The sequence below is a fragment of the Neospora caninum genome, chromosome X (genome assembly GCF_000208865.1).
Source record: "Neospora caninum Liverpool complete genome, chromosome X".
In the NCBI taxonomy this organism is placed as follows: domain Eukaryota; phylum Apicomplexa; class Conoidasida; order Eucoccidiorida; family Sarcocystidae; genus Neospora; species Neospora caninum.
This window is the reverse complement of record NC_018396.1, coordinates 1,217,198-1,244,113: the sequence shown is the minus strand read 5'-3', so window position 1 is coordinate 1,244,113 and position 26,916 is coordinate 1,217,198. Positions and strand designations below refer to the sequence as shown.

The 26,916-nt window shown below is 53.1% G+C and overlaps 3 protein-coding genes across 3 annotated transcripts; 1 reads left to right on the top strand and 2 right to left on the bottom strand.

The window, feature by feature from the left end:
- Positions 1-152: 152 nt before the first annotated feature.
- Positions 153-1,738, bottom strand: NCLIV_046270 (putative translin; the record flags this gene model as incomplete). Its single annotated transcript, XM_003884176.1, has 4 exons — positions 153-432; positions 659-812; positions 1,280-1,425; positions 1,620-1,738. 4 exons carry the CDS (start codon positions 1,736-1,738, stop codon positions 153-155), a joined length of 699 nt encoding a protein of 232 aa, XP_003884225.1.
- Positions 1,739-6,348: 4,610 nt separating this feature from the next.
- On the top strand, positions 6,349-12,613 carry NCLIV_046260 (Iron regulatory protein-like protein, related; the record flags this gene model as incomplete). The annotated part of the gene is made up of 9 exons (XM_003884175.1): positions 6,349-6,679; positions 7,220-7,304; positions 7,664-7,768; positions 8,206-8,865; positions 9,234-10,100; positions 10,523-10,694; positions 10,821-11,021; positions 11,740-11,942; positions 12,277-12,613. 9 exons carry the CDS (start codon positions 6,349-6,351, stop codon positions 12,611-12,613), a joined length of 2,961 nt encoding a protein of 986 aa, XP_003884224.1.
- A 3,414-nt stretch (positions 12,614-16,027) lies between these two features.
- Positions 16,028-20,492, bottom strand: NCLIV_046240 (putative zinc finger (C3HC4 RING finger) protein; the record flags this gene model as incomplete). Its single annotated transcript, XM_003884174.1, has 9 exons — positions 16,028-16,053; positions 16,335-16,558; positions 16,981-17,119; positions 17,319-17,383; positions 17,904-17,985; positions 18,328-18,412; positions 19,029-19,178; positions 19,630-19,798; positions 20,470-20,492. The coding sequence occupies 9 exons, from the start codon at positions 20,490-20,492 to the stop codon at positions 16,028-16,030; spliced, it is 963 nt and encodes a 320-aa protein (XP_003884223.1).
- Between the last annotated feature and the right edge of the window lie 6,424 nt (positions 20,493-26,916).

Here is a 26,916-nt window from a genome sequence, read left to right as displayed (position 1 = left end):
TATTTTTTCCGAGGCATGCAAATCCAGAGAAACAAGATGGTTCCCGCGCCCGAACCTTCCACGGAACTTCCCGAACCAGCGCTCGCCCCCGGAAGAGGGGCGTATCGACAAGTGTGTGAAAAGTGCGCGTTTCCAAGTTTTCTCATGCGTTGCTACTTTCCTTCCTCCTTTTCCTCAGCGTCCGCCTTTGGCATCGGTTCGGGCTCCAAAGCCATCGATGGGAGAATAACGCCTTTTAGGCGCTGCCCCATTTGCAGTTCGTAGCAGAGAGACTCGAGTTTCTTTTCCGTGTACTTCAGCGTGTCATACTTTCGGCGCAGAGGCGAGTTTCGCAGGTCCAGAAGCAGCATTTTCTCGTGGATCTTGTTCACAAAGTCTCTGCAGACAGAGACGGTGTCCAGATCTTGTTCGGTTGCTCGGAGAACGGCGAAGCTGAGACCCAAGACGAAGAAGGCACACGCAAGCAAATACATTCGAGTAGCAAACACCGTGGAAATCATGAGCCCACACACCGCTAACCTTCCTGTAGACCTAACATAGGCTAGTAAGGACCGACGTGAACCAGACGGCACAGATCCAGAAACTCTAGAAGTTTTCCTATCACAAATGGGGCGTAGAGACAGAAAAAGCGAGACGCAACCTAGACTTGGGGCCTTACCGATTGAGCTCTCCAGTAAAATCCATGAGGCCCCCTAAATACTCCTCGACGCGCAGAGGATGGAGCGATGCAAACTGAGGCAGCCGCCGCTCGGAAATGAACGAATAAAAGATCTCAGCTTCAGCCATCTCCTCGAGGGCTCCGACGAAGATGCCTGTAAAGCAGCAGAGAAAGCGACACGGACACCGAATTCGATGTCGGGCATCCGCTCACAGTCGGCTTCCCGGGGACGCTGCGGAGACTAGGAAAAACAGAAACGAACAAACCCGTGAGAGAGCCACGGTCAGGTGTACATACACCAGTGTACCTCGTCTGAGCGAGGAACGGAACAGTAGACACACGAACAAAACAGGAAGAGAGCCACGCGAAGAACGATCACGGTATATATTCGGAAAGAGAAGACAAAGGAAAAGTAGAAAAGCTAAAAAGACGTGTTCATATTGACAGGACAGCACGGCCACCAGAATCAAGTGTTTTACAGACCTTTCTCAATATATATATATATATATATAGTGAGAGAGAGAGAGAGAGAGAGACTGAAAGATATGGATATTATTTATGCATATATGCAAGTACATGTACATATATTCATATATATATATATATATAATTGTTGCTTACCGAGGAACCGAAGAGCAGGGAATTCCTGTGTAACTGGTACAACCTCAGCAACAATTCTACGACAGTGTTTGATGTTACGTTCGCTGAGTTCCACGTCTCGTCTGTGTAGGGCAAAAATCGCCTGTTTCGCCAGTTTCAAAATATCTCTGCAACACGAACGTACAACCGTAAAAGCACTTCTACCGAATGAATGCTTACACACGAACACATATACACAGAGAATCGCTCCGTCTCCCTAGATTCAATTATATATATATATATATATATATATATGTCGGGCAGTAGATATACTTATGCATATGTTTGTCAACAGGTGTATGTATTGGTATTTGATTTGTACCTGGCTTTCTTGATGATGATTTCTCGTTGTTCATCTTCTTGTCCATACAGTGCAATCATCGAATCAAAATCTTGCCCGTCGATGTCACCCATAGAGAGCGCCACAGCCGCTGTCATCATTCGTATGTTTTCGGCGGTCCTGTCCGTCGCCTTACAGGGAGATGGCGGTGTATGGGATGCCACGCTGGCTTGTGTGTTGGTGTGTGCCCCGTCCATTGTGCTTGTTTGTCTTCGTGACCACAAAGGAAGGAGCGGCTATGTCTTTTGTCCCGTCTTCTGGTATCGAGTCTCGGGTATTGAGCAAATTTGAACGGAGACAACGAAGAGAAGAGGAAGAAATGGGGGACAACGACGAAGGCGGAGTCTCTTATCTACACATATCGACTCATCTAACATCGCAGCCGATGCCGCTCAACGTTTCCGTTGTCCTTTGATTCGGAAGTTCTGTTTTCATTAAGGAAACAGCGACCGCCTTGTCGCGCGGATACGATCCCGGTCGCGCCTATAGTCAAACGGTATTCCTTCCGCTCTATGACTAGCTCTACGTTCGCACTGACTTCAGCTGAGTGTACCCTGTCTGCTGTGGCCGCCTTTTTTGCGTTGGTAGTTTCCGTACATTGGTTTGCAGATGCGGAGCAACAGCGCAGAGGCGGCGTACGAACTTCCACATCCCCGGTGAAGAATGCAGTTCGCTCGAAGAAACGCGGACCGGGAAAGCGCTAAAACTGCGTGGACGTCTGGAGGAATGAAACAGGGAAATCGACAGAAACTCCAGTCACTTCTGTGCACACGTACGTGCCCGGCCACCAGCACACCAGACACCAGGACACACCGCAGGCTCCCGTGAAAAACGCACGCGAAAGAAATGAAAACCGGCCAGTCCCCTTTTTCATATCTTTCACCTCAACTCAAAAGTTCATTTTGGTGTCTTTTATGGAAAGTGAGAGAATCCCATCCAGGTTTTAGCTGTTGTTCGATGACGAATCACATTGCACAACAGCCCCGGGCTGTTGAGAGCCGCTTTCCCCCCTTCCGCTGATCGATGGCGTTTTGTCTGTCTGCTCAGCGCGGCCTTGTTCATCACGCCCTCGCCCCTGTGTCACTTCTTTTGTCGTTTGCTTCTTAATTATAATCCCAGCTGAAGTTGGATTTCAAACTGTGTCTTTACGAGGCTTCGAGAGGGTCAACTCCGGCACGCGCTTACAATCAGACCGATACTCTCTAGGCATCTCATGCACGGCACACGACGGCCACAAGAAAGAGCTGAACCTCGTGAGGCTGGCAAAAAGCAACCACGCTGAGGATGATTCGTCTAGCGTGTGTAGGAGGAAGCCATCAAAGCGAATGCCGTTCACTGTTTGCGAGCGAACCCCCAGTTCCAAGACGTGCCCCCTTCGCGCGCGATGTGGTGCAGCGAGAAACCTGGTCTTTTTAGGAGGAGAGGGGAAAAGAAGCATATCTTCACTTCTGCGAGATGGAAAGAGAGATTAGTCCTTCGTGCGTGCTTGACGTGTGCGCTCTCGCGTAATCATACGGAATGATGCACAGACAGGGAAACGGCGGATCTTCACTTCGGCAAGGCGCGCCTAACGACCAAAGAACGAAACGGGAAATCGCAACAATACGGAAACTTATACACGGATATTTATACAAATTTGAGAGGCATTAATTGTAAATGTTATATCCGCCCATTCGTGCGCTTGTATATTCAGTCCTCATCAATGCACACTGGGAACTACTTCCGTGCTTGCCAACATGCACATGGCCTTCTGGCAGAGAACATACATGCATAGGAATGACTTAAGGAGTATCGTCGACCAACCAACCCTAATGCCCAGCTCGGGGAAACACATGCGTTAGATGGCCAACAAGGGCGTCCTCTACACAGCTGTCGTACACTAGTGGATACCAATGTCTCTGTTTCGCTATTAACCACAGTGCTCTCTCTCCGCTGTTGGTCACGGTATACTTGGCAACCTCACGATATCCAAAAATTGCATCCTTAATACACACATGGGTATGTTTACTCATGTGTTTAGCTTAGCTGATTCACTATGTTTATTCAGACGCATCTGTGCATGTTCTGAAGCTTCACTGTCGACGGCACGGGAGCTGTAGCGCCTTCTTTCACCGACTGGATCGTGTTTCCCACGGTCTGGTTGTATGCCCAGAGGTTTTCCTCACCTTTTGCATACAGTAGGGCGCGCTCAAACAGAAAGCAAGTCGAAAGCGTAGTCTCGTGCTACTTCCTTCTCACTTGGATACCCGTTATGTGGTATATACGGGGGCATCATGCACCGCTTATGTATATGCTTCTCTGTTCGTCAAAACTGGCAAAATTGGATCTAGGAAATCCTTTGAACTCGGTGCCTGTGGCACATGCCTTGCCAGGAAGAAATTGCCTCGATAAAACATCCTTCTGCTGTCACGACGACAAGCGAGGTAAACACACACTGAAAATTAAGACTCCAGCTCGACGCACGAGGGCGGTAACTGCCGTTGTTATCGACGTACCTCTACGACTCTCAGTGTCAGCCACGAGGGATGAAAGGAAGCGAACCGCTTTCAAGGAATGACAGCTGGGGTCCCTCGTTGATATATATCCGCAAGGAGATACAGATATACGTTTCTCTGAGATATCAATGTTCAGATATCCCCAAGCGTGGGCACATACACTCAGAGAAATCTGTTTGACGTGATCTCGTTCGACTCGGCAACGATGTCGGTAGACACATTCAAAGAATGCATGTGCCCCCATGTCTCCCGGCCTGCGGCAGACAGAGGACGCGTCGCCTTCCGTTTATATCGTTCGTTCCCACTACTTTCTGGCAAAAAACCTTCCACTGCATTCTGTTCATCTCTCTCTTTCTGCTTTCTTGGGCTCGTGACCTGTGCCGGTTCCTTGGCCGACTCAGATCGGAAGGGTGTGCCACCAACACTAGGATTCCGTGCTTCTGGATGAGTGGTACTTTGCATTGGTACGGAAAAACGACAGCTTGATGAGGTCCGCTTGATGGCAATGCCGCCTGCGCAGAGCGTCGGAACATTCGCTTCTGAAAGTGACAAAACGCCCGGCGGCGAAAAAAGTGGGAATGCCACGATGGCGCTGCGGGGGGAGGGGGGCGGTGGGCGGCGCTCGGCGCGTTGCCTCCAAAAAACCACCCGGCGAGAAACGAGAACTGTGTTCTGTTTTCGATGTATTCTTTAGCATTTAAAGACCTTTTCCGCCGTGAAGGCTTGTCTGCTCCGTTCCCGCGACGAGGTCTGAATCTCAAACTCGCCAATCTACCGGCGCTGCAACAGCTGAAGGGGTAGGACCAGGTTTTCTGCTTCCTCGCTGGAACGACTGGCCTTCTTTGCTCCCGCAGAACCGATTGAGTCTCGCAGCGAAAGCGAGGCGCCTTTCTCTCCGCACTCTAGACAGCATCCCTTGAGACCCTCTCGGTAAGTTTCGTTGACGCTGTGTTGTTCACACATCCCCGTCAATTCGCCAGCAGAGAGTACGGCGTACCTAACGTAACAGCTACTCAAGGGTAGGGTTCGTTTCGATCCGGAAACATCGCGATGTGTCCTCGCGAAGATTTCCGGTGTCTATATCGTCTTTTGTGACTGGCATGACACACATGCAACGGGTCTTTCCAGAGCTTTGCTTTTCCTTTGTGCGGAACGGGCCTTCGCGCAGTTTTTGGTTCTCGCCACAGGCTCCCTCACTTGCTTTTGACTCGAGAATGGGGAATTTCCCGGAAGACCCTGCGTTTTGTGTGTCGAACGCGCTTGCACATTCCTGAGCTTGGCGCCTGTACTCGCGCTTGTGCGCCCGCCAACCCGTTGGGTTCGACGAACCATGTTCTGTGCCTAAGCACCGAAAACTGTTTGTTTCCGCCTTTTCCGTTTTGGAACGCGGGAGAGGAGAGCTGCTGAAGGAGGGGGGCGCAGTCGCGACGCGGAAAGGCCAGCGGTTGCGTTTGAAGACATGCACTCGCTAAACACGCGTTGTTTCGCTTCGACGCTCTAGGAGGAAAGGAGCACGCGCACATGAAGCGGCAGTCTTTTCGTGTGCTGCGACAGTGTTCAACAAGCACGTCGTGTTTTCGAGCGCGTGCGTCTTTCGAGCGTGTTCTTCTGCAGAGACCCGGCCTTTTCATTTTCGTTTCGAAATCGTTTTTGCCGCTGGATTTGTTTCCCCATTTCCTCTCGTCTTTCCCCGAGAGGAAGGAAGGAACACCTCCCCGTTGCGTTGTCAAGGATTTTGTCGCGCGTGCCGGGCACTCCGCTTTTTGTTCCCCTCCGCCATCTTGCGTCGACTGTCGCTGCGGTTCTCGCCGTCCACATTTCCGTCCTCTGGCGTTTGCCTTTCCGTTCCCTCGTCGTGTCCCTCCCTTTCCCCATTCCCCCGCTCGCCCGTACCCCGTCCTCTTGGTGTGGCGCACGCGGTGTTCACGCGCTGCGCCGCATCTCTGCACTCTTTCTCCGGCCCCTCGTGTGTGTCGATGCGAATCCTTTTTTGCGCGTTTTTTCTCGTCCTTCTCGTCGCCCAAGTTCTTCCCGCATCTCCTTTCGCCCGCGACCCGTCTTGTCACAGTGCCGTCTTTCCCCCGCGCGCTGGCCGCTGCGTCGCTCCGAGGGCTTCACCCGCCGGAACCCGATCCACGATCGGCCTCTCTCCGCGTGTTTCTACGAAAAATCCCGGGCTCTCGCGTCTTGCCTCCTCTTTTCTCTTGCCTGGCAGCATGAAGGCGCTGACTGGACTTGTCCTGTCGAGAAAGGGAAACTCCGTCCCGTCTCCGTGGTCGGGTGTCTCGGCCCCGCTGGCGCAGCCGTCGATTGCGAGAAACTCCCGCGCTCTCCTCGCCAAGGCGTGTTCGCTCTCTTCCTCGCACGCCGTGGGCGAGCAAAAACGACGCTCTGGAAACTTGAGCGACAGCCCGGCCTGTGGGAGTCGAAACGCCCGCCTCTACGCGTCCCTCTCGCAGGCGCGAAACATGTCAACCAAGGCGAATCCCTACGCCTTCGCGGCGAAGACTCTGGAGGGGACGCAGAAAACGTACTACGACCTGGGAGGTGAGGAACTCGAGGCGACAGGGACCAGACTGCGAACGCAGGCCCTGAGAGTCTGGCCGCATGCATCTTCATGCAGCTTTTTCGATCACGAGAGACACACGCGAAACTCACATACACAGAGTGGGGGAGGACGGATTCGTGTCTTCAGGGGGGGGCGGGGGGAGTCGGAGAAGCGCCTCCCCAGAGGAAGGGCGGAGAAAGAGGAAAGCGCTGGAGAGCCAGCCTGCTGGTGTTCGTAGGGGAGAAGGCTCGACTCATGTTAACACGGACACGAAAGGAAGTGTGTAGAAAGGGATTTAGAGGGACGCAGACTGAGAAGTCGACGAAAGCGAAGAACGAAAACAAACACGCCGCACTTTGATAACACCACAGAGATGGAGAAGGGGCTTGTGATAGTTCCACGGGACCACGCGGGCGAGGCCTGCCGCCACTCGGAGTTTCTGCCCCGCCAAATGATCTCTCCTTCTCTCGCTGCGCTCCCTCTCCTCGTGCGGGCCTAAAATCGTTTGTGACCGTGCGTTTCCTCTTTTATTTTATTAGCTCTGCAAGATGACCGCCTCAAGACGCTGCCTTTTTCAATCCGCGTTCTTCTCGAGTCTGCAGTACGCAACTGCGATGGATTCAGGTAACCTTTCGTTTTCCGCTCATCTGAGCCCTGTTCCCCTTTTTCCTTCGTGCCCGCTCTTCGTTCCGGTTCTCTTGTTCTCGCGCCGGCGCCTGCCTTCTCGCGCCTCTCTCCACAGCGTCTCTCGCGTTGCCGACGGTTTCTCGTCGACCTCTCTCTTCTCTGTCTTGTGCGTGTCCTGCCCGGAGTGCGGATCTTCTCCCGTGCCTCGAGTTCCGGTCCGCTTTCTCGTCGACTTTCCTGCAACCCTCTCGTCCCCGCGTCCTTGGTGTTTCAGCCCCTCTTGCGGTCCCCGGGGTCGTTGCGCTTCCCCTCACGCTCTGTCGCCGTCTCTTCAACTTTTGCTGTCTCCGCTTCAGCATCAAACCCGAGGACGTTCAGACCATTCTCGACTGGCAAAAGTCCAGCCAGGCCCAAAAAGAGATTCCCTTCATGCCCGCGCGAGTTCTGCTCCAAGACTTCACGTAGGCAGAAAAACGCCTCAGCGCGGCACTCCTCTCGACAGAGATTTTGTCGCATGCTCTCAGTCCTTCCTGCCTCTCCGTCGCTCGTTTCCACGCATGCCCCTCTTTCTGTCCCTCGTCTTTTCTTTCTCGACTTCACGCTTCGTGTCTCTTGTCTCTCCTCCTTGGGCGAATCGGCTGTGAATCGAAGAACCTCCCTGCGTATCCAAGTTCCTCCTTCCGTTGGAAAACGGCCGGGTCTTTTCGCCCTCTGACGTGTCGAAACAAATTCCCCACACACACAAAACACACAGAGCCGCTTTCTCTCACCTGCAGTCCTGGCGCGGCGCCGCAACACACATGCCCTCCCCAAGCCCGCTGCCTTTTCCTCCCCGCTGTTCTCTCCGTGAGGTCGTGGGTGTGTCTGTGGCGAATCGCGGTTTTGCATGCTTTTTTAGGGGCGTGCCGGCGGTGGTGGATTTGGCTGCGATGCGCGACGCGATGGCCCGTCTCGGCGGTCCGCCGTCCAAGATCAATCCGCTCGTCGACGTGGATCTCGTGATTGATCACTCAGTGCAAGTCGACTACTCCCGGTCGCCTCAGGCCTTTGAGAAGAACTTGGCGAAGGAGATGGAGCGCAACTCTGAGCGTTTTTCCTTCCTGAAGTGGGGGTCGACGGCCTTCTCGAACATGCTCATTGTTCCCCCCGGCTCGGGAATTGTGCACCAAGTGAACTTGGAGTATCTCGCGCGGGTTGTGATGGACAAAGCGAAGAACGGAAACAGATCTCTGCTCTACCCCGACTCTCTAGTCGGCACCGACTCGCACACGACGATGATCAACGGCTTGGGCGTGGTCGCCTGGGGGGTTGGCGGCATCGAGGCCGAGGCCGTCATGCTCGGACAGCAGATCTCCATGGTGTTGCCGCAAGTCATCGGCTTCGAGTTGACGGGCCAGCTGTCTCCCTCGGTCACCGCCACTGACCTCGTCCTCACTGTCACCAATATCCTCCGCAAGAAAGGAGTTGTCGGAAAGTTCGTGGAATTTTACGGCCCCGGCGTGAAAACCCTCACCCTAGCGGACCGCGCAACCGTCGCCAACATGGCCCCTGAATACGGGTCAGTCGCAGAGGGAAAAGCTGCCCCTTTTGCAGTTCAAAGAAAGAAAGCGGGAACCAAGAAGCGGGATGGAGACTGAGAGGTGGAAAGAAAGAGGATCACGCGAGGAAAGAAGAAAGAAAGGAAGGCCCTCGTCTCCCTTTGTCTCCTGGCACGTTTTCGCCGCACGCTTCTCTGCTTCAGAGTGCTGTCCTCGCCGTCTCTATCTCCACACCCTAAGCCCTCTCTCTTTCTCTCTTCCTCGCTGTCTCTCTCTCTCGCTGTCTCTCTTGCGCGCTGTCTCTGTCTCTTTGTGTTCCTTCGCGTCCCCGCTCGCCGTACTTTTCCGTTGCTGTCTCTGTCTCTTTGTGTTCCTTCGCGTTCTGCAGGGCGACGATGGGTTTCTTCCCCGTGGACGAACAGACGCTCCGTTACTTGAAGCAGACCGGGCGTTCGGACGAGAAGGTCGATTTGATTGAGGCGTACACGAAGGCGAACTATTTGTTTGCGGGCCAGGGCGCGCACGAGGCGATCGCCTTCTCGGATCGCGTGTCGCTGAACCTGTCGGAGATTCAGCCGTGCGTCGCGGGGCCGAAGCGACCGCAGGACCGCGTCCCTCTGAACGACGTGAAGGAGGATTTCCAGGTGTCGCTGCGGAACCCTGTGGGGTTCAAGGGCTTTGGGTTGGCCGACGCGCAGGCGGAGAAGAAGGTTGAAATGACTTACCAGGGGAAGACCTACACGCTGACGAACGGGTCGGTGGTGATTGCGGCCATCACGAGTTGCACCAACACTTCGAATCCCGGAGTGATTCTCGGCGCCGCCATGCTCGCCCGCAACGCCGTGCAGAAAGGCCTCTCTGTGCCGCCGTACATTGTCACGACCCTGTCGCCAGGCTCCCAAGCCGTCACCGAGTACCTCGCGCGCTCGGGTCTCCTCACGGACCTCGAGAAGCTCGGCTTCTACACAGCCGGCTACGGCTGCATGACGTGCATCGGCAACACTGGAGACTTTGATCCGGAGGTGTCGGAGGCGATCACCAAGGGCGACCTCGTGGTTGCCGCAGTCCTCTCTGGAAACCGCAACTTCGAGGGCCGCGTCCACCCCCTCACGCGCGCAAACTACCTCGCCTCGCCGCCCCTCGTCGTCGCCTACGCGCTCGCCGGTCGCGTCGACTTTGACTTCGAAAACGAACCCCTCGGCAACGACTCTGAGGGGAAACCCGTGTTCCTCAGAGACATCTGGCCCAGCCGCGAGTAAGAACGAACGGGCGAGGGGTTGGGGGAAGGGAACAGCGGGTACCGGGGAGAAGACGCGACTCCACACGTGGAGAGAAGGGGGACGGGGAGGAAACGGAGGAGACGCTCGCTAGACAGATTCACCCATGTCGGCGGGTTTGGAAAGAGACAGGGAGATCGAGATGTACAGAGAGGTACGGAGAGGTACGGAGAATGAGATACAGAGAGCGAAGGAGAGATTCGCGCCGATGGAGAGAGAGAGCTGAAGACAAGGCACACGCCTGCAAGGAAAAAGAAACTCACACGAGGAGACTGGAGGGAGGCGCGTCGCGGGCTTTTTTTGAGTGAAGCCAAAGTGTGAAGAAACCTCGACGGTGTCTGTGCTTGAACTTGCGCGCTTGTGTGCCTGTGTGCATGCGCTTCGCGTGCTTTCTCTCTAGCCAAATCGCAGAAGTGGAGGCAAAGGCGCTCTCTGCCTCCGCCTTCGTGAAGATCTACGAGCACATCACTGAGGGAACGCCGGCGTGGAACGCCCTGAAGACAGCCAAGGCGAGCGACTTGTTCGAGTGGGACGAGAAATCGACTTACATCCACAACCCGCCCTTCTTCCAGGTAAGCAGACTGGACCCTCCACGAGCACCGACAGTCTTCTCTCCACGACGGTTTTTTGACGTGTGTCTCCGCGTTTCCATTTGGTTTTGTCCTCTTTTTTGTCTCTGTTCCGTGTCTTTTTTCCAGACAATGGGCAAAGAACCGTCGCCTATTGCTGACATTGAAGACGCGTACTGCCTGTTGAATCTGGGGGACAGCATCACCACGGACCACATTTCCCCAGCTGGAAACATCGCCATGAACTCCCCGGCAGCAAAGTACTTGCAGGCGAAGGGTGTGGAGCGGAAGGACTTCAACACCTACGGAGCCCGGCGGGGCAACGATGAGGTGAGACCTCGACGAAGCAGACAGGCTGCGCACACGCGTCGCCGTCCTTTTCTTGCTCTGCTTCCCTGCAGGGGGTGTCCTCTAAAACACTCCGGCGTTTCTCGCTTTTTCAGGTGTCCGATCTCCATGCGTCTTTCTTCCTTTCTTTCTCTCTTTCTCTCTTTCTCTCTTTCTTCCTTTCTTTCTCTCTTTCTCTCTTTCTCTCTTTCTTCCTTTCCTTCTCTCTTTCTTTCTCTCTTTCTTTCTCTCTCTCTTTCTCTCTTTCTTTCTCTCTTTCTCTCTTTCTTCCTTTCTTTCTCTCTTTCTCTCTTTCTTCCTTTCTTTCTCTCTTTCTTTCTCTCTTTCTCTCTTTCTCTCTCTCTTTCTCTCTTTCTCTCTTTCTTTCTCTCTTTCTCTCTTTCTTCCTCTCTTTCTCTCTTTCTTTCTCTCTTTCTCTCTTTCTTCCTCTCTTTCTCTCTTTCTTCCTCTCTTTCTCTCTTTCTTCCCGCCTCGTCACTCCACCGTTCTACGCTTCTTTCTCCGACTTTGCTTTCCCGCTGCCGTGTCTCTCCTCGGGGTAGACAGAGGCGGGTGGCTAGGCGAGTTTAGCAGGAGCTCGCTCGTGCGTGTATTTCGGATGCATTTCGAAACGCTGCAGCGCCGTGTCCCCTCACTTATCCTCTCTCCTCGCTCTCCTCACTTTCCTCACAGTTTTCTTACTCTTTTGTTTTCTCTCTAGATCATGGTTCGTGGCACGTTTGCAAACATCCGCCTGGTGAACAAGCTCTGCCCGAAGGACGGTCCCAAGACTGTCCACGTGCCGACTGGAGAAGTGTTGCCTGTCTACGACGTCGCGATGAAATACAAAGCAGAAGGAAAACCCATGATTGTTCTCGCCGGAAAGGAATACGGAAGTGGCAGCTCTCGCGACTGGGCCGCAAAGTAAGACTCTCACGGCAAATCGAATCTGTTTGCATTCTTTCGTATCTATCCGTATATCTGCAGTCTCATGTATAATTCTATCTCCCTATCCAGATACCCGTCTCTCTTCTCTCTCTCTCTCTCTCTCTCTCTATATATATATATATATATATATATATATACGTATGTGTAGATATATGAGATTGGGACAAAACGAAGACTCACCGCTGTTTTCGAAGGCAAACAGTGAAGATAGAATCGGTGAAGGAACGGATACAGGTAGCTACCGATCCAACTCGATTCCAATATATGTATATATATATATATATATATATGTATATGTATACTTTTGCAGGGGCCCTTACCTGATGGGTGTGAAGGCGATCATTGCAGAGTCGTTTGAGCGCATTCACCGCACGAACCTCGTGGGCATGGGCATCGTGCCGCTGCAGTTCCAGGAGGGTCAGAACGCGGAGAGCCTGGGATTGACAGGGAAGGAGCAGTTCAGTATTTCCCTCAACAAGGGGGAGATTGTTCCCGGTTCTCTCATCACCGTCAAGACCAGAGAGGGGAAGACCTTCGACGTGCGCTGCCGAATCGACACGGAGCTCGAGGTGAAATATTTCCAGAACGGCGGCATTCTCCACTACGTCCTCAGAAATCTCGTGAAGCAGCACGCGGAGGGACACTGAGAGACGCCTCCCAAAAGGGAGACGCAGAAGGAAAGCACGAGCAGTCGACGTCACAAACCCGCACACAAGCCCCTGCGTGTACGAGGGGTGCATGTACACTCGAGAGACTGACCCGCCATCCGGCAGGAAGAGACACAGCCCACACACAGACGAAGCGAAACTGGAGACGAAAGCATCGAGAAAAGAAGAGGCATTTCGCCGATCTCTGCCGACTGATATCACGCACCCAATCAATCTGTTTAGAAGCCGAAATCTGTATGTGGATGTCGATGTAGATTTAGAGAGATGTGACCTCGCGCATGTACATATATATATATATATATGCATGTATATAAATATTTATATGTATTTATATGTATTTATATATCTGCAAGTATAAATATATATGTGTAGCTGTACATCTGCGCTTGCGTTTGGCTCAGAGGGGAGGCGAACTTTTCGTGGCGTTTTCTTTCCCTTCCCGATTTCCTTTTCGTTTTCTCGTGCCGTGGAGAGACCCGTGGCTTCGGTCTTCATTTCGTGTCTGGTTTCTCGTCTCGTTATTTCTGCGATTTTTGCCTCACGGCCATCGGAGGTGGCATCTGCCAGCAGGCGCTGCTCGTTCTTGATCGAAGTCCGTGCACGCATCCTTGACCAGCAGACTCAGTTCGCGGCAAGATCCACAAGGTTCCTTTCTCGTTTTTTCGCATGACGCGTTTCCTTTCTCTTCTCACCTCTCTGTTTCCATCCTCCGTTTTCTCCCTCTCCCAGTGTCTCCACTGCTCCTCTGACCCTCTCGTTTTTGCTCTTCCGCCACTCCGGCGGCTGTTTTTCTGCCTCGCTTGACGGCGTCACTGCCTACGCGCACGCTGAGATGCTTGTGTCTTTCCTCTTTCCTTTTTCGCCTATTACTGCCTGGCCTTTTCTGGTCTTCTTCTCTGGCTGTGGCGGTCACAGAAGGCAGGAGGTTGACTCCACAAATACAGCGACGAACACATTACCACGCATCTCATTCCCCCGTCTCAGCACACTCAGCCCACTCTATAGTCGGCCTTGCACATGCAAATATATACACATATATATATATATCTTTTACAAGGCATTTATATAACGTTATCTTCCGATAGACGGTCTATCCACCTGTGTGGTAGACCGCTTATATATGTGTAGACTCCTTGGGTTTTTTGCGGTAAGTTCACGTGCGGCTGCCTACGTTTCAGCTGTCATCTGTATAGTATGTACAGGCCTTCTAGCGTGTGTGCACCGCGCCGTATACAACGTGTACGAACCTGGATGGTCCGCACTTTTCCGTTCCTCGTGCCGCACGGGCTTCGCACCTTTGCGGTTCAGCAGCTTGAGTTTACAGCGACGCTTCTGCCCTCGAACGACAGATGTGCTTTTTTGGTCTTCTGCGATTCGTCTGAAGTGTCGTCTATGCGTGTCAAATCTTTCCTACACGATTTGTCCCCACCGTTCGGAGGCGCTGGATGTGTTGAAATGCACAAGATCTACAGAATTTGCCTTTCTCTAGTCGAATGAGGCCTGACCGGTCTTTTCGCTGTTGTTGGCTTTTGCCTCGGCGCATGCGAGACTCCCTCGTCTGGCGTCAAATGGACTCAGCAAAAACATTAGTCGACAGAGGTCTCGACGACTGAAAGCGCCGAGTGTGACGATTGCGTGGTGGGGAAAAACGGCAGGAGAGACGAGTGCACATGCAATCGGCGCACGTCCATTGCATGCAAAGGAAGATCTAGACTATGCTGCATGCGGCAGGGAAAAGACAGATGCACTTCAGATCACGCACACAAAACTGCAGCGACAAACAGAGGGAAAAACAGATACACCGAACCAGACGCCATTGGCCCTTGACGAAACGGTCACTTAGATGTGAGAGTATCTATGAGCGGAGAGCGTGGAATTGTTGGAGAGCCACGTCAGCACACGAAGCCGAGGCAGTCTCATTCACCAGGAAAAACAGGGAAGGGCAGCGTCGAAGAAAACAAAGCCACGGGAGAAAAAAGGCCGGACACAGACGGAGAAGAAAACGGGGAAAACGGAAACGAATCGCGGTCGCAAACGCGCACAACCTAAGCTTTCCTCGTCGGAGCACGCCCAGTGTCCCTTTCTTGTTACGTTCTTCTTCGCCTTCTTTGTCATTCCGCTCGCCCGCCTGGCTGCTTTCCTCTCTATCGCTCACTTCAAATCCTCAAGAAAGACACGCCTCTCGCTCCCGTGCTTCTGGAGACAGCTGATATTAAGAACTACGGACTTCTCGCGCAGATTGTGTCTCACGTCCCCCCGCGCGTGCCCGTTGTCTCGAACGAAACTTTCTCTCCAAGTTCTCCCCTCTTTGTGCTAAAGAAGCCAACGCTACTTGTGTAGCGTGGCGTCGCTTGAAGACAACAACACGCCTCAGCTTCGTGTCTGCGATGCAGAAGACTCCCCACATCCTGCTCCTTGTGAGAAGCTGTGCCCCTAAACCTCGTTGGAGCTAGAACCTGTTCAAGACTTTCATGTCGAAAAGAATAGATCCTCTTCGAACTTGCTACACTTTGACCACCCCCTAGTTAGGTCACCAACGCTTCCGTCAAAAGCTGCCTGTTGCGTCGCGTTCCAACCTTTGGCATTCGATCTTTTTCCGAAAATGTCTAGATGCCGCATAGGGACTTATCCTTGTCTTAACTTAAACCTAGGCACTCTCTCAAAAGATCTAGACAGCACTTCGCTCCCGGCGTTCTCGGCTCTCGCATCCCTGGCGCCGACGCGAAAAAGGCACCCACGTCTGCTGCATGCGCTCCACGTGGTGAGCTCAAAAAAAGGGAAATAATCCGACCAACCGCGCATGCATCCGTGACTGCATGCATTTGCCCCGGTCGCGAACACAGAGGAACCAGCATCCGAGAATTTTTGCGGCACACACCCGCGAACGTCCTTTTCGCCTCCGCAAGCGCCCCTGCCTCGACACTCCGCATATACGCCGACCGCGCGCACAATCGGCAGAAACGACGCTTGAGCACTGCATTCTCTCTTGCCCACTGTCTCTTGAAGCCAGAACCTAACTCAGCGCCACATTTCCTCTTGCCGACAACCAAGAGATACACCCATATATATATATAGATAGATACATATACATCTATATGTATATATATATATATATATATATCTGGAGTCGAATGAGGAGGATGGAGATATCCGTTGCCCGTTTAGGAGCCAGTGAAAAAGGGATCCCCCCCCTGTGAAAGATCCAGAATTCTAAAGCCGCTCTTCACCAAAAATCCTTTCGCCCTTTCATCTGCTGGTTTGTTTTGCGGGGGTGGGGAGGAGGAAAACCAGCAAGCGTGAAAAGGAAGAAAAACGCGAAGACGGAAACGACGACGCAGGCGAGAAGTGCCGACCTCGCATGCCGAAAGCTCAGCCAGATCCAGGCCGGGCAACTCACACGCGACTTTGGGGAAGGATCCCTGCTCGCATGTAACACACAAAAGAAGAGACAATCACAAGGCTGACAAGAAACGCAAACGCCTCGCCCGCGAGCTCCCTTGTGTGCCCTAGGGCTGCGAGAATCAAGAAACTCGCAGGTAACGAGAGAGCGGTAGTTTGGAGGGGAAACGTGGTGCATGCAGTTTTTCTCTCGCCCGTCTTCCCGCCTCTGCTGCCTCGAATCTCCCCGTCGTCTGAGCGCGGAATCCTCCGAGGTGCGGCCGATGTCCACGCTGAAGATCGCGTGTGACCGGCGGCTTACCTGGACCTTCTCCGTCTTCGCATGCGTGCTCGTCGGCGCCGCCATCAGAGGCGCTCCACCTGAAAGGCTCCTCCGAAGGCCACACATCTGCATCGGCGGAGAAGAACCTCTCGCCGTCATGGATCCTGCAGCAAGGCTCCTCGCGCCCTGCCCCACCCACGCAGTAAATTGCGCTCTTGCAGTTGGGACAAATCGCGTTTCGCAGCAACCAAATGTCGATGCAACTACACACACACACAACACAGCCAGAATGAACACACTCGATATATATATATATATATATATATATGTCAATCTGCACGTTGCACTATATTTTGCCAGGGGGAGATTCCGGTGCACGAAGAAGTTTGGGGAAAGTTGCATTTCCAGGCGAGCTACGTGCACTACGTCCACTACTCTCTGCCCATGCCCATCCACATGACTAGTTGCCTACCGAGTCCTATCCTACACACAAATACCTATGCACAGCCACACCAAAGTATATATGTATATATATATATATATATACATACATATATATATATATATATATACATATTGACTGACAGGAGCAGGATGTCCACGTGTGGTTGTGCGTGAAGCCCCTTTACATGCACCCGCCGTTTCGCAGATTTCTTGCCTCTACGGAGATGCCTCGTTTCCCGACCTTCTGTGGAAGAGGTGGCTGCAGGCTTGTAACACCCGCACGTCGTCTCCGGCTCGAAAGTCGTCGAGGCAAATGGAGCACGCGGGCTGGTCCACGGGGACGGTCGCCAGCTTCTCGTGCGGGAGACGCTGGATTTGGTCTGACGCGCCACAAGGCAAAGGCGAAAAAACGGTCGCGGAAGGTCGAGAGTTTTCTTTGCAGGTGCTGTCACTCGAACGCGGCAGCTCGGCACAACTCCACGACGGTCTTCACCAAAGGGTCGGAAACAACGTGAGCACATCAGTGAGACAGCCAAAGGACGCGCCTGAAAAATCAAGTTTCCGCCCCTTTTCGCGCACCTGTAGTCAAACCTTTACGGAGAATGTGGATGCCGTACTGCGCGAAGACGTTGATCCGTCCCCACCTGAAGAAGGGAAACGCAATCGAGGAGCCCGAAGGGGGGGGGGTGTGAAAGCCCATTTCGAACCGGACTCTGTTCCACAACGGGGACCTGTCTATGTGAACCAACTGTCGCCCACGGTGGGGGGAATGTGGAGGCAATGTGAACGGCGAGGCGAGCAACACCAGAGAAGAAAAATCGAAAAAACTGGATGTGAGCACGGGAGAGGGAAAAGGTGAACAGGACAAACAGCGAAACACGGGTGCTGGACACTCGCACCCCCGAATAGATATATACATATATATATATATATATATATATATGTATATAGATATATACATATATATATATATATACATATATATATATATGTATAAATGTAAATAGAAGATAGGGAGAATGTGTCAAGGTGAGGAATGACAAAGGAGACGGCAACCCAGATGAGCAAGGACAGTCCAGAAAGATGAGCAAGAAGAGGAGCTTCATGGGGGAAAGTCAGAGACAAACGACGAAGTGCGAGGAACGGAGAGTTACCGTGTCTTACCTTGTAAGCATGTCCTCGTTTTGCAAAATCTGGAACTCCTGTTCTGCGCGGCGGGCGCGATATTCAAAAACCGCCGCAATCGCTGAAAAACCAACACGATGCGCCAGGAGCTTTTGAAAAAACCATGAATCCACTTCCGGGAAACTGAAAGCGACTTGCGCGTGTGGACCTAACGCAAAAACGCGCCGTTTGCACTGCCACTGACCGTCCGCCATCTCCTCTCGGAAGTGCACCCTGCAACCGCGCCCCCTGCCACACGTGCCATGTATCTATGTGTGTAAATATATATATATATATATAGTATATGTGTATGTGGACTACATATATGCACACGAATGTGGAACTCTAACTCTCTACGCCTTCTTTTGCTTCCAGAAAGAACTCCTCGCAGATCTACGAGCGTGTCCAAGTCCGTCTCTCTCACCGATGAAGAGGATGTAGATGACGATCCAAACGTAGCAGAGAACTAGCCAGAAGACAAAGAACCACGGATGACTGCCGCGCGGCAGCTGCATGCAAACAACGGATCGGCAGCGGGCACGCGCCTTGCGAGTTGCGCGGTTGGGGGGGGGGGGGGGGGGGGAGACGCTCGAAAAAACGGACTAGCTCCACCACGAACGCACATCCACCCGCTGGCACGACCCTCTGCGGGCGAAAAGAGAGAGACACTGGGGGTCGTGTCTCGCTTTTCTCAATATAATGAATCCGAAGAAGACGGGAACGCGCTTTAAACCGCCCCCAGGCTCCCACTCCACAGCGTTTCTGGAAGCTCACAAAAAAGCCGCCATGCTCCGCATGCATCCGTGTGCCGAATCGTGCACACCTCGATGATATCCCAAACGATTGCATGCGGCAGAAGCCAACACATGTGCATATACATATATGTATATATATATGTTCCTGTATAGAGAGTGATTTAAGAACGTACAATGCAAACAACATGCATAGAAATCAAAGTATCTGTATGCCTATGTTAGATATACAGACATCAACACATATACGTATGATCACGTGACTGCAGAACCTAGGCATGGAAATGGGAGTAGACGCCTGCGGAGAAGCACGTGTCGAAGAAAGGCGCAGTTTCAGGGGCTTTCCGATGCGGAAACGCATGCCTGAGCTTACACATTGTGGCGTTTGGCTTTGGACTTGAGCGAACCAGACTGTCCCGACAATTGTCCAGCAGAAGAAAAAGGGGAAGAGGATTCCAAGAATGAGGACATTCACCCAGAAGGGCGGCCCTCTCTGGCGATAGAGAATGAAGTCTTCTCCATCCTGCGAGACGCAACAGGCGACGGGAGACCGGCATCGAGTGAAAGCAAAAACAACACCCGGAAGAACTGGACGAGAGGAACCCGATGCAGGACAGAGCCCCTGGCTTTTCCCTTTGGCCACGTGTCTCTCTTCTGTGAGGACTGACAAGCAGTGCTGCGCGCTACACAAAAATATCTCGTGAAACCCCCACGTGCGAATAGACGAACGACGCCTAAGTGCAGACGCAAACGTTTGCTTTTACCGAGCTATTTGTCAGCCGAGTACAGCGAGAGCCGGGGCAGCGGGACGCTATTCGCGCATGCAGGGAGACGAGTCAAGAGTGAAGCACGAAGGCCAATTGTGACGGGTATATCGCGGGAGGAAAAGGAAGGTTGACTGAGGCGAAAAGAGATTGAAAGCGTTGTTTGCCGCAGTTTCCGGCTCGTCTGTTAGTTGAGGCCGAAGCATTTACCTCCGACAGACACTGGCCGAGATAGTGGGAGAGGCGGAAAGTGATGATGGACGCGTAGGAGATGAGAAGCCAATACTGGATCGGCTTGACGCACGATTCAAAACTTTCCCAGTCGATGAAGATGTCCGACGAGGAATACAGGAAGGCGAAGAACAAAATCGCGTCGTTTCTGAAAATAGTACACGTCACACATGGAAATTCTCTCGGGTCTCAGACAGAGCGAATGCTACGACTTGCGAACGGGTTTAAACGCCCACATGAAGAGGAAAATGAATTTTGGAGCGACAGTCACAGTTCGAAGCAGAGAGACAGCTATATATGCAGACAAATCCCACTCGTTCGCGACGCGTCTGGGCGTGTCCGTGGACGAACCGAGACGCAGAGAAGGCATCGTGCGTACCAACATGCAACCACAAAGTCGTGTGTGAAGATATGAGACCGTGAACAGAAACATGGACCTCCAGAAATTAACACAAACGTGTGTTTACAGCAATGATTTCGATGCTAAAAAATGCACACTGCTAATGTCTATCGATACCCAGGAGAGCGAGAGGGAGAAAGGCAGTAAGCCTCCACTTTCAGCAGCTGTCGATAGATGCACAGACAAGGCGAACAGGTCCACGAGAGTGTGTACAAATATACGCACGTGTTCACGGGGGCGTCAGCACACGAATGAGCACAGCCGCTGCTTCACCTGTCTATAAAACTGTAACACCACAGAAGGTTCATTCCCACGAAGCTCCCGTCCACCTTTCCCCTCCTCCCGCTCGAACTTCCCTGGTCATCTCTAGCCATTTCGAGGAACGGCGAAAGGCCGCAAGTGACTTGCGGGACACTTACAGAGTCAGGGAAGACAGCAACATTGTGGCGACAGAAACGGGACAAACGGGTGTTTACTGAAAAGGCCCTCTACACCTGGCAGCGGCCGACGCGACTGCCAAGAACACCAGCATCGAGGAGAGAGCCGCGACAGCTGCAAGGACACCAGAGAAAAGACATCCAGCACAGGGAAGAATGGCGAAAATTCCTCATGTTCCGTACAACTCCTTTGAGAGCTTTTCAACGAATCGTCACCCGCACAGGACAACCAAGAAAGTGAATGAGAACCCATCTCCGTGAATTCAAAGTGGGGTAAAGGATATATATATATATATATAGGGCTAGATGAGAGGGTGAAGAGTTTCACCCAACAGAGAAAAAAAGTGGGGCCCGAAAAAGTGAGACAAAACACAGAAGCAAGCTACCCAAACGCCAGGAAGAAACATGAAAACACGACAAATGAGCACGCGACAACGAGAGAGTACGGTAACAACACCAATATACCTATCTATCTATTTATACAGATATATATATATATATATATTGCCGCTGTATGTAGGGAACATGTGCATGAACGGCAAGGATCGTTCCCTTGTTCTTCTTTTCGCACAGCTCTCTCCGTCGTTGCAGTTTCTCCCTCACGTATTATTGCTTGTAGCCGGGACATCGATGCGTTTTTCCAGTGAAACTGCCTGGTGTTCATGCCGCGCTCTCTCGGGATACGCACTAAGAAGGAGACAGTGGAACAGAGGAACGAGGCGACCACGAGAAAAAAACTGCGATGTTACGAAGAGTTCCCCAAGACGAAGCAAAACAGCTAAAACGCCGTTGACGGCACATCAGACCGTTGCGGGCTCGACGAGCGCAACTTAGGGAGATCAATCACACAAGATAAGAGAGATTGGGGGGTTCTTAAATTGGAGAGTTTCGCGGGTGTAGAGCCAACTGCTTTTCCTCCTGTCTCACTCTTGATGAGAGGGGTTCTCCGCTTCCACGACGCCAAGCCGATTTGCGGCGGAGGGACAGAACCGAGGCGCCTTCGGGTCCTAGTCAGAAGACTCGCTCCACTGTAGATTGAATTTTCTGCCGATGCGTGGGGAGGAAGCGAACGCTGGAACCCGCGGATGTTTATAGTAAAGAAGCGAGAAGACTGGAAACGGGATGAAGGGGAGGAACCAGTCGACGGGGACAAAAAGGGCCCAACAACGGGAAAAGGGGGAACGGGAGTGCTGTTTACCGCCAACACGCTTCTCGTGAAAAAGAGAGTTCGGGGAGGAAATGTACGGAGGGAAAACTGCACACTGTGTCCTGAAGCGTAGGAGAACGGACCACTGGACAAGGGGAGGCGCGGATTTGAAGAGAGCGGCGAAGACGCCGTGTATCAAACGAGGCCCGGAGAGTTGCGAGGGGATATGAAGCAACGAAGACGTGAAAAGACGCCTAACAAGGACTGACTGAAACTGGGAAGAAGATCATAATAAAAACGAGGGAAGAAATACACAGTTGCGAAAATCGAGAAAAACCAGCGCGACGGGGAGGCACGAACTCTCGATGGTCTTGCGCATTCTTTTCCAGAGTGGAAAGTACAGTCCATCCGAGACGCTTTTTTGTGCCCCGAAAAACAATTGCTGCAGCTGTCGCACAGCTTGCGTGGATCTGTAGCTTTTTCGGACAGGAGAGTCTGCCCTTGGGAAATTCATCGACGCTCCAAAAGCGTTCAGTTCCGACAGGAGAGAGAGGAGAAGGCGCTCGACACATCGCCTCGTCCTGCCCGCCCTCGACGCTTCCCTCTCGTCCCCGGCTCGATGATCGTCGCGCGCAGGCTTTCCTGCGACAATCGACTGTCCGCCTGCTAGCGAGTCGCGTCTCTACTTTCGCGGCCTCGCACACACACGGACACGGGGAGAGAGCGAGGCGACAGCGCGCGGGAGAACGCCTGCTCCCGTCCATATCAGGTGACATCTGCACTGTACGGTGAAAATGGCAGAGAAATCGCGGTTCGCCGCCGATGCCACATGGGGATGACCCGCTCGCCTCGAGAAACCCTTTTTCTTCTGCGTTTGTACCGGGTGTATGTACACAGAAAAAGAGTCACCAAAAGCGACGGCTGGCGACACTGCTAGTGGATCACACTGTGCGCCCAGTTCCACTCTGTTGCAGCGTCCGTAGCACGAAAACGACCACCCGAACCGAACCATTTCCAGTTTTGACGCCTCCGAGACTCCGGTGCACGCGCTAAAAAATACCGAAGAAAAGGGTTCACATTTCTTCCAGCTATCCCCTCCACCCTTCTACACACGTGGAGTGCCGGCGGACGAGCAATCAAGTTTTGGTTGCTTCCCGCCGGAAGGGGCTCTCTCGCTGTTGCGAGTTACGCGTCTGCGGCGCAACGATACCAAATCCAATTCTTTCGCTTGTTCCTTCTTGAGTGAAAAGGAAAAGCAGCAGCAGTTAAGGCAGGGTGATGCGCCTGTGGGAATCGCTCTACCCGGTAAATTAGTCGACGGCTGGAGAGCCGCGAACTGGCGAAATTAGGGGTTTAATTGTGGACCGAAAAGCACGAAAGTGAACCGAGGGAAGAGTTTCGGGTATTCTACACCTCCTGCAACTGCCCTGGAAGGCAGGACAACCCCTCAAATGTTGCGAACTCGCGTGTGCCAAGGGAGTCTCGATGTGGTGAAGTGGACAACGTATGAGGCGCGGGATGACAATGACTCTGGGGTGTGTCGGTGCATGTTTTTTGATCGCCGTAAGCAGGAGTAATGCTTGGCAATTTGGTAACCGACGAGGTGTGAAGCAGCTCTGTAGCTGAGGGGGCAAGTCGAGGCTGGGCGCCGCAGCGGGTTTTCCAGCGAAGCAGAGAATACGTGATGGCTTCCACAGAGCCTCCCCTTGCTCTCTAACGCGGCAACTGCGGGCAGAAAGCCGACCTCTCTCCAATCATTAACAGGGAGAGCCTTAGCACCAAAACGCTTCACAATAGGGTTATGTTGCGCTGATAGTTTGCGGCATCAGCGGAGCCCCCGAAGACGCAGGTCGTCCCCCGGGTGTATAGTCAGTCTCTTCCGATTTTAGGGACCGGCCTCGTGTTTTGTGCTCAAACTGCAGTTTTGCTGGTCCTACGTAACAAAGCCGCCTTTAAAAACTGCGCATGCAAGAGTTGGCAGCTCCAGACACTCTGTGCAATCGCCAGCAGACTACTTGGTGCGCAAGCATCGAAAGGATTTGTAGCCGTCGAGGCTTGTTCCGGGCTTTCGTCGGCCCGTTTTGGGTATGTCTTCCTCCGTCCCCGCCTGACCAATCCCCAAAAGCCAGCACGGCGAATTACAATGTTTGTCCAGCAACTTGCCCACCTTCACCTACTTGTGTCGCTTCCGTACCGACCGACCGGCTATGTGTCATAAATTCCCCTCATCTTCTTGCTGCTTGTCGCCCGACAGCTCATCCGTGTTTAACGAAGTTTGCTGGCGCTGGTGAATGCACTGCATGGAAAAGACACACCTCTACAAACGAAAAAAAGCCATACAACTGTGGCCGTCAGCGCGGCTTGTCCACTTTGGCATCCAAGCAGAAGGTCCGTAACCGGTCGCACAGATGTACGAATTCAGGGAATTTCGCTGACGGGAAGGCTCTTGGGGAGGCAGCCGTGCAGTTCACTGAGCTCTGTCTTGTCACTGGTGAAGTAGACGTAGGCCGGTAGCCGAAAATTTGCGTTGTTGGCGGTGATTCGTGTCGGGTTTCTTTGGTAAGGGCGCGCGACTACCTACAGAAGCGAGTTGTGAGTTGCGAAACAGCAGACGTTCTCGTCGGCCCAAAGAGGTTCCACAGTGGTGGAAATGAGAAAGTGAATCAGACGGCAAGCGAAAGGCGCACGGCAGTAAATGTGCGCGGGGCTGTAAGTCTCTTAGGGGGAAGCAACAGGGGGAGTTGTAGTCGGCACACGTGAGATGATGGAGGGCGTCGCCAAGGTTCTGTCTTTTGCGTTTTCTCTGTTGCCTTCTAGTGAAACACACCTTGTCTTTTGTTCCCGTGCGTGATCGAGCGTTCTCTCCCTGTAGTCACCTCCCTACGGGAAGTTTGGCGGTCGGGGCGCGGAGAGAGAAACTTTGGAAGAGAAAGGTGGAATGCTGCGCAGAAGGCGAAGTCGCGTTTTCAAAGTGCACTCGGTACAGCAATCGTCCTACTCTCAACTTTTTTCCATTTCGCTCCCTCTCTCTCCCCTCCAACAATCTCTTCACTTTCTCTAACCAGCACTACCCGGTCGTCTGGACGCCCGTTCACTGTCCCCGCAGCAGCTCCTCCCCTATGAGGGGATCACCCCTTGAAGAAAGAGGTTACGGCTTCACGTTTACCCACACGTCTTTTGATGCCTTCTTGTTCGGTGTGTTGTATCCCCTGTCTCTCGATCCTCCGTGCCGTATGTGAAGCGTCCACCAAAATTCGGCTGCACATGACGCTCGCCTTCTTTCGTGTCTCTCCCCGGTTTCCTTCTTCACATCCTTGTGGCTGGGGGGCGGCGAACGCGTCTCTGTTTTCTCTTTTCCCCCTCAGAAGCAACTGGTCGCATTTGCCGTCCCTCGTTTTCCGTCCTGAGTCGGCGCCGCCGTCCGTTCTGTGCCCGGGGCAAAACCGCGCCGAATGGGGGGGTGTTCGTCCGACTCACCGCTTTTACCGCGAAGGAAGGGAAATCTCGCTTCTCGTTTACCCGCGGAAAGAAGAACGAAAATGCCAGCAGAAAATGGGTCAACAGCGCCTTTGGCCGAACGCACCAGCTGAAAACCGCACGCGATTTTCGGCAAGGCGAGGGCGGCACGAAAACGCGGAAAAGACGGGGGGGGTCGCCCGTGCCCGGCCTGGCCGAGCGAAAGAGAGATTCCCGAGACACAGAGATCGGCGGAGAGGCCGTGCGCTGGCGGTTTTTTGGACAGGGATTCTCTTTTTTCGGAGTCTCGAGGAGAAGGGAAACACGCACTCTCCAGAGACCTTTTTCCTCCTGTGGATATATGTACCTATCTAGCGAGGAAAAGCGCTCGCATACTGAGGTGGAGAAGTCCCCTGTAGTGGCGACACACTTGAAAACGCGAGACGGAGGGATCTCGTCGTGTGCCGTGCCAGCGTCTGTTGGAGCAGTTCAAATCCCTCGTCGCTGTCGACTGTTCTCATCGGTTTCACCAGGAGAGAAACACACGAGTGTCTGGGGTGTCGTTTTGTGACTGGTTGTGGCGGATTTTGACTCGGTGCGTTAGGCGCGCACATGTTTCTGGGCTTACGCAACCAAAAGCACGGAGATCCTGGTGTCGTTTGAAGCACACGGCTGCTCTTTTGAGATCCTTACCGCTTCTTACCGATCCCAAAAGGGCGGCAGTAAGAGCCAAACGCACCCACGAATTGAAGCTCTCGGTTAGATCGGCACTGTTTGCCCTCGATTCTCTCAGACCAGACAGCAGAGGTCCAGCTAAACGAGAAACAGGCGAAGCCGGTAGCGCTGTCGCCGCGCTAGATCCTCCCCTACGTAGCCCCCGCCCCCGTGTCGCGGACGGTTTGTTCTTAGAAGACAAGAGATGTGCATTTTCGCCACGAAAGACCAACCCGGGTTCCCTGTTCTTCGCTTTCTTTGGATCGCCAAAACCGCGGCTCTCTCGGTGGCCTACAACACCGTTTTCCAGTCTCTCTCTCCGTCGCTGACGGACTCCGACGCGCCCGCCGCAGCAACAGGGGGAAGAACGGAAGAAAGCAACTATGAGAGGAGAAGGAAGCCTAGGAGAAGGCGGATTGTCTTGCCTTTTTCTGTCCTGATCTGGAACGCGGCGCCTCACACACAACACTTTGCTTGTGCACCGCACATCATGTTTTCCGTCAGGCCGGACGACGGCGCTTCCTTCTTCGTCCCGTTCATCTTCGCCATAACTCTTCTTCAGGCGTCTCCTAGCTGTATTTCGTCTTTGCATTTCGCGCCAATTACCCTTTTTCTCACCCAAAAGGAGGAACGGCCTCGATTTGCCTTGAGCACCCTCGCCTATGTCTTGTCCTGGCCTTCGTTCCCGTGCTGTCGCTGGTGTTCTCTTTCGTTCAAATCTTCTCCTTGGCGCTCTTCCCCCTCGTCTTCTGTCTCCTTCCTCGCCGTCGCCGTCTTCAGTTTTCTGCCTCTCTCCCCGTTCCTGCGCGCCGGCATCATCGCGATCTTGGCGTGCGGAGAACACCTGCAGCGGCGCTCGCCTTTTCCCGCATGATTCACCTGGACGCGCGATAAAATGCAGAAAAGAAGACTCGGGAAAATGCGCCGTTTCTGCTTCACCGTCGACTCCTTCTTCTCTTGGCAGCAACGTGACCAAGCAGTGCGACGAAGAACTGCGTCGGGTCCTCACACTGATACCCTCCACCAAGGATAGTTTCGTTCACGCCCTCATTGGCTTCGACGATGGTTTATCGCCAGGCGAGACGTTAGGTTGCCGGGCCGTTCGCTTCGCG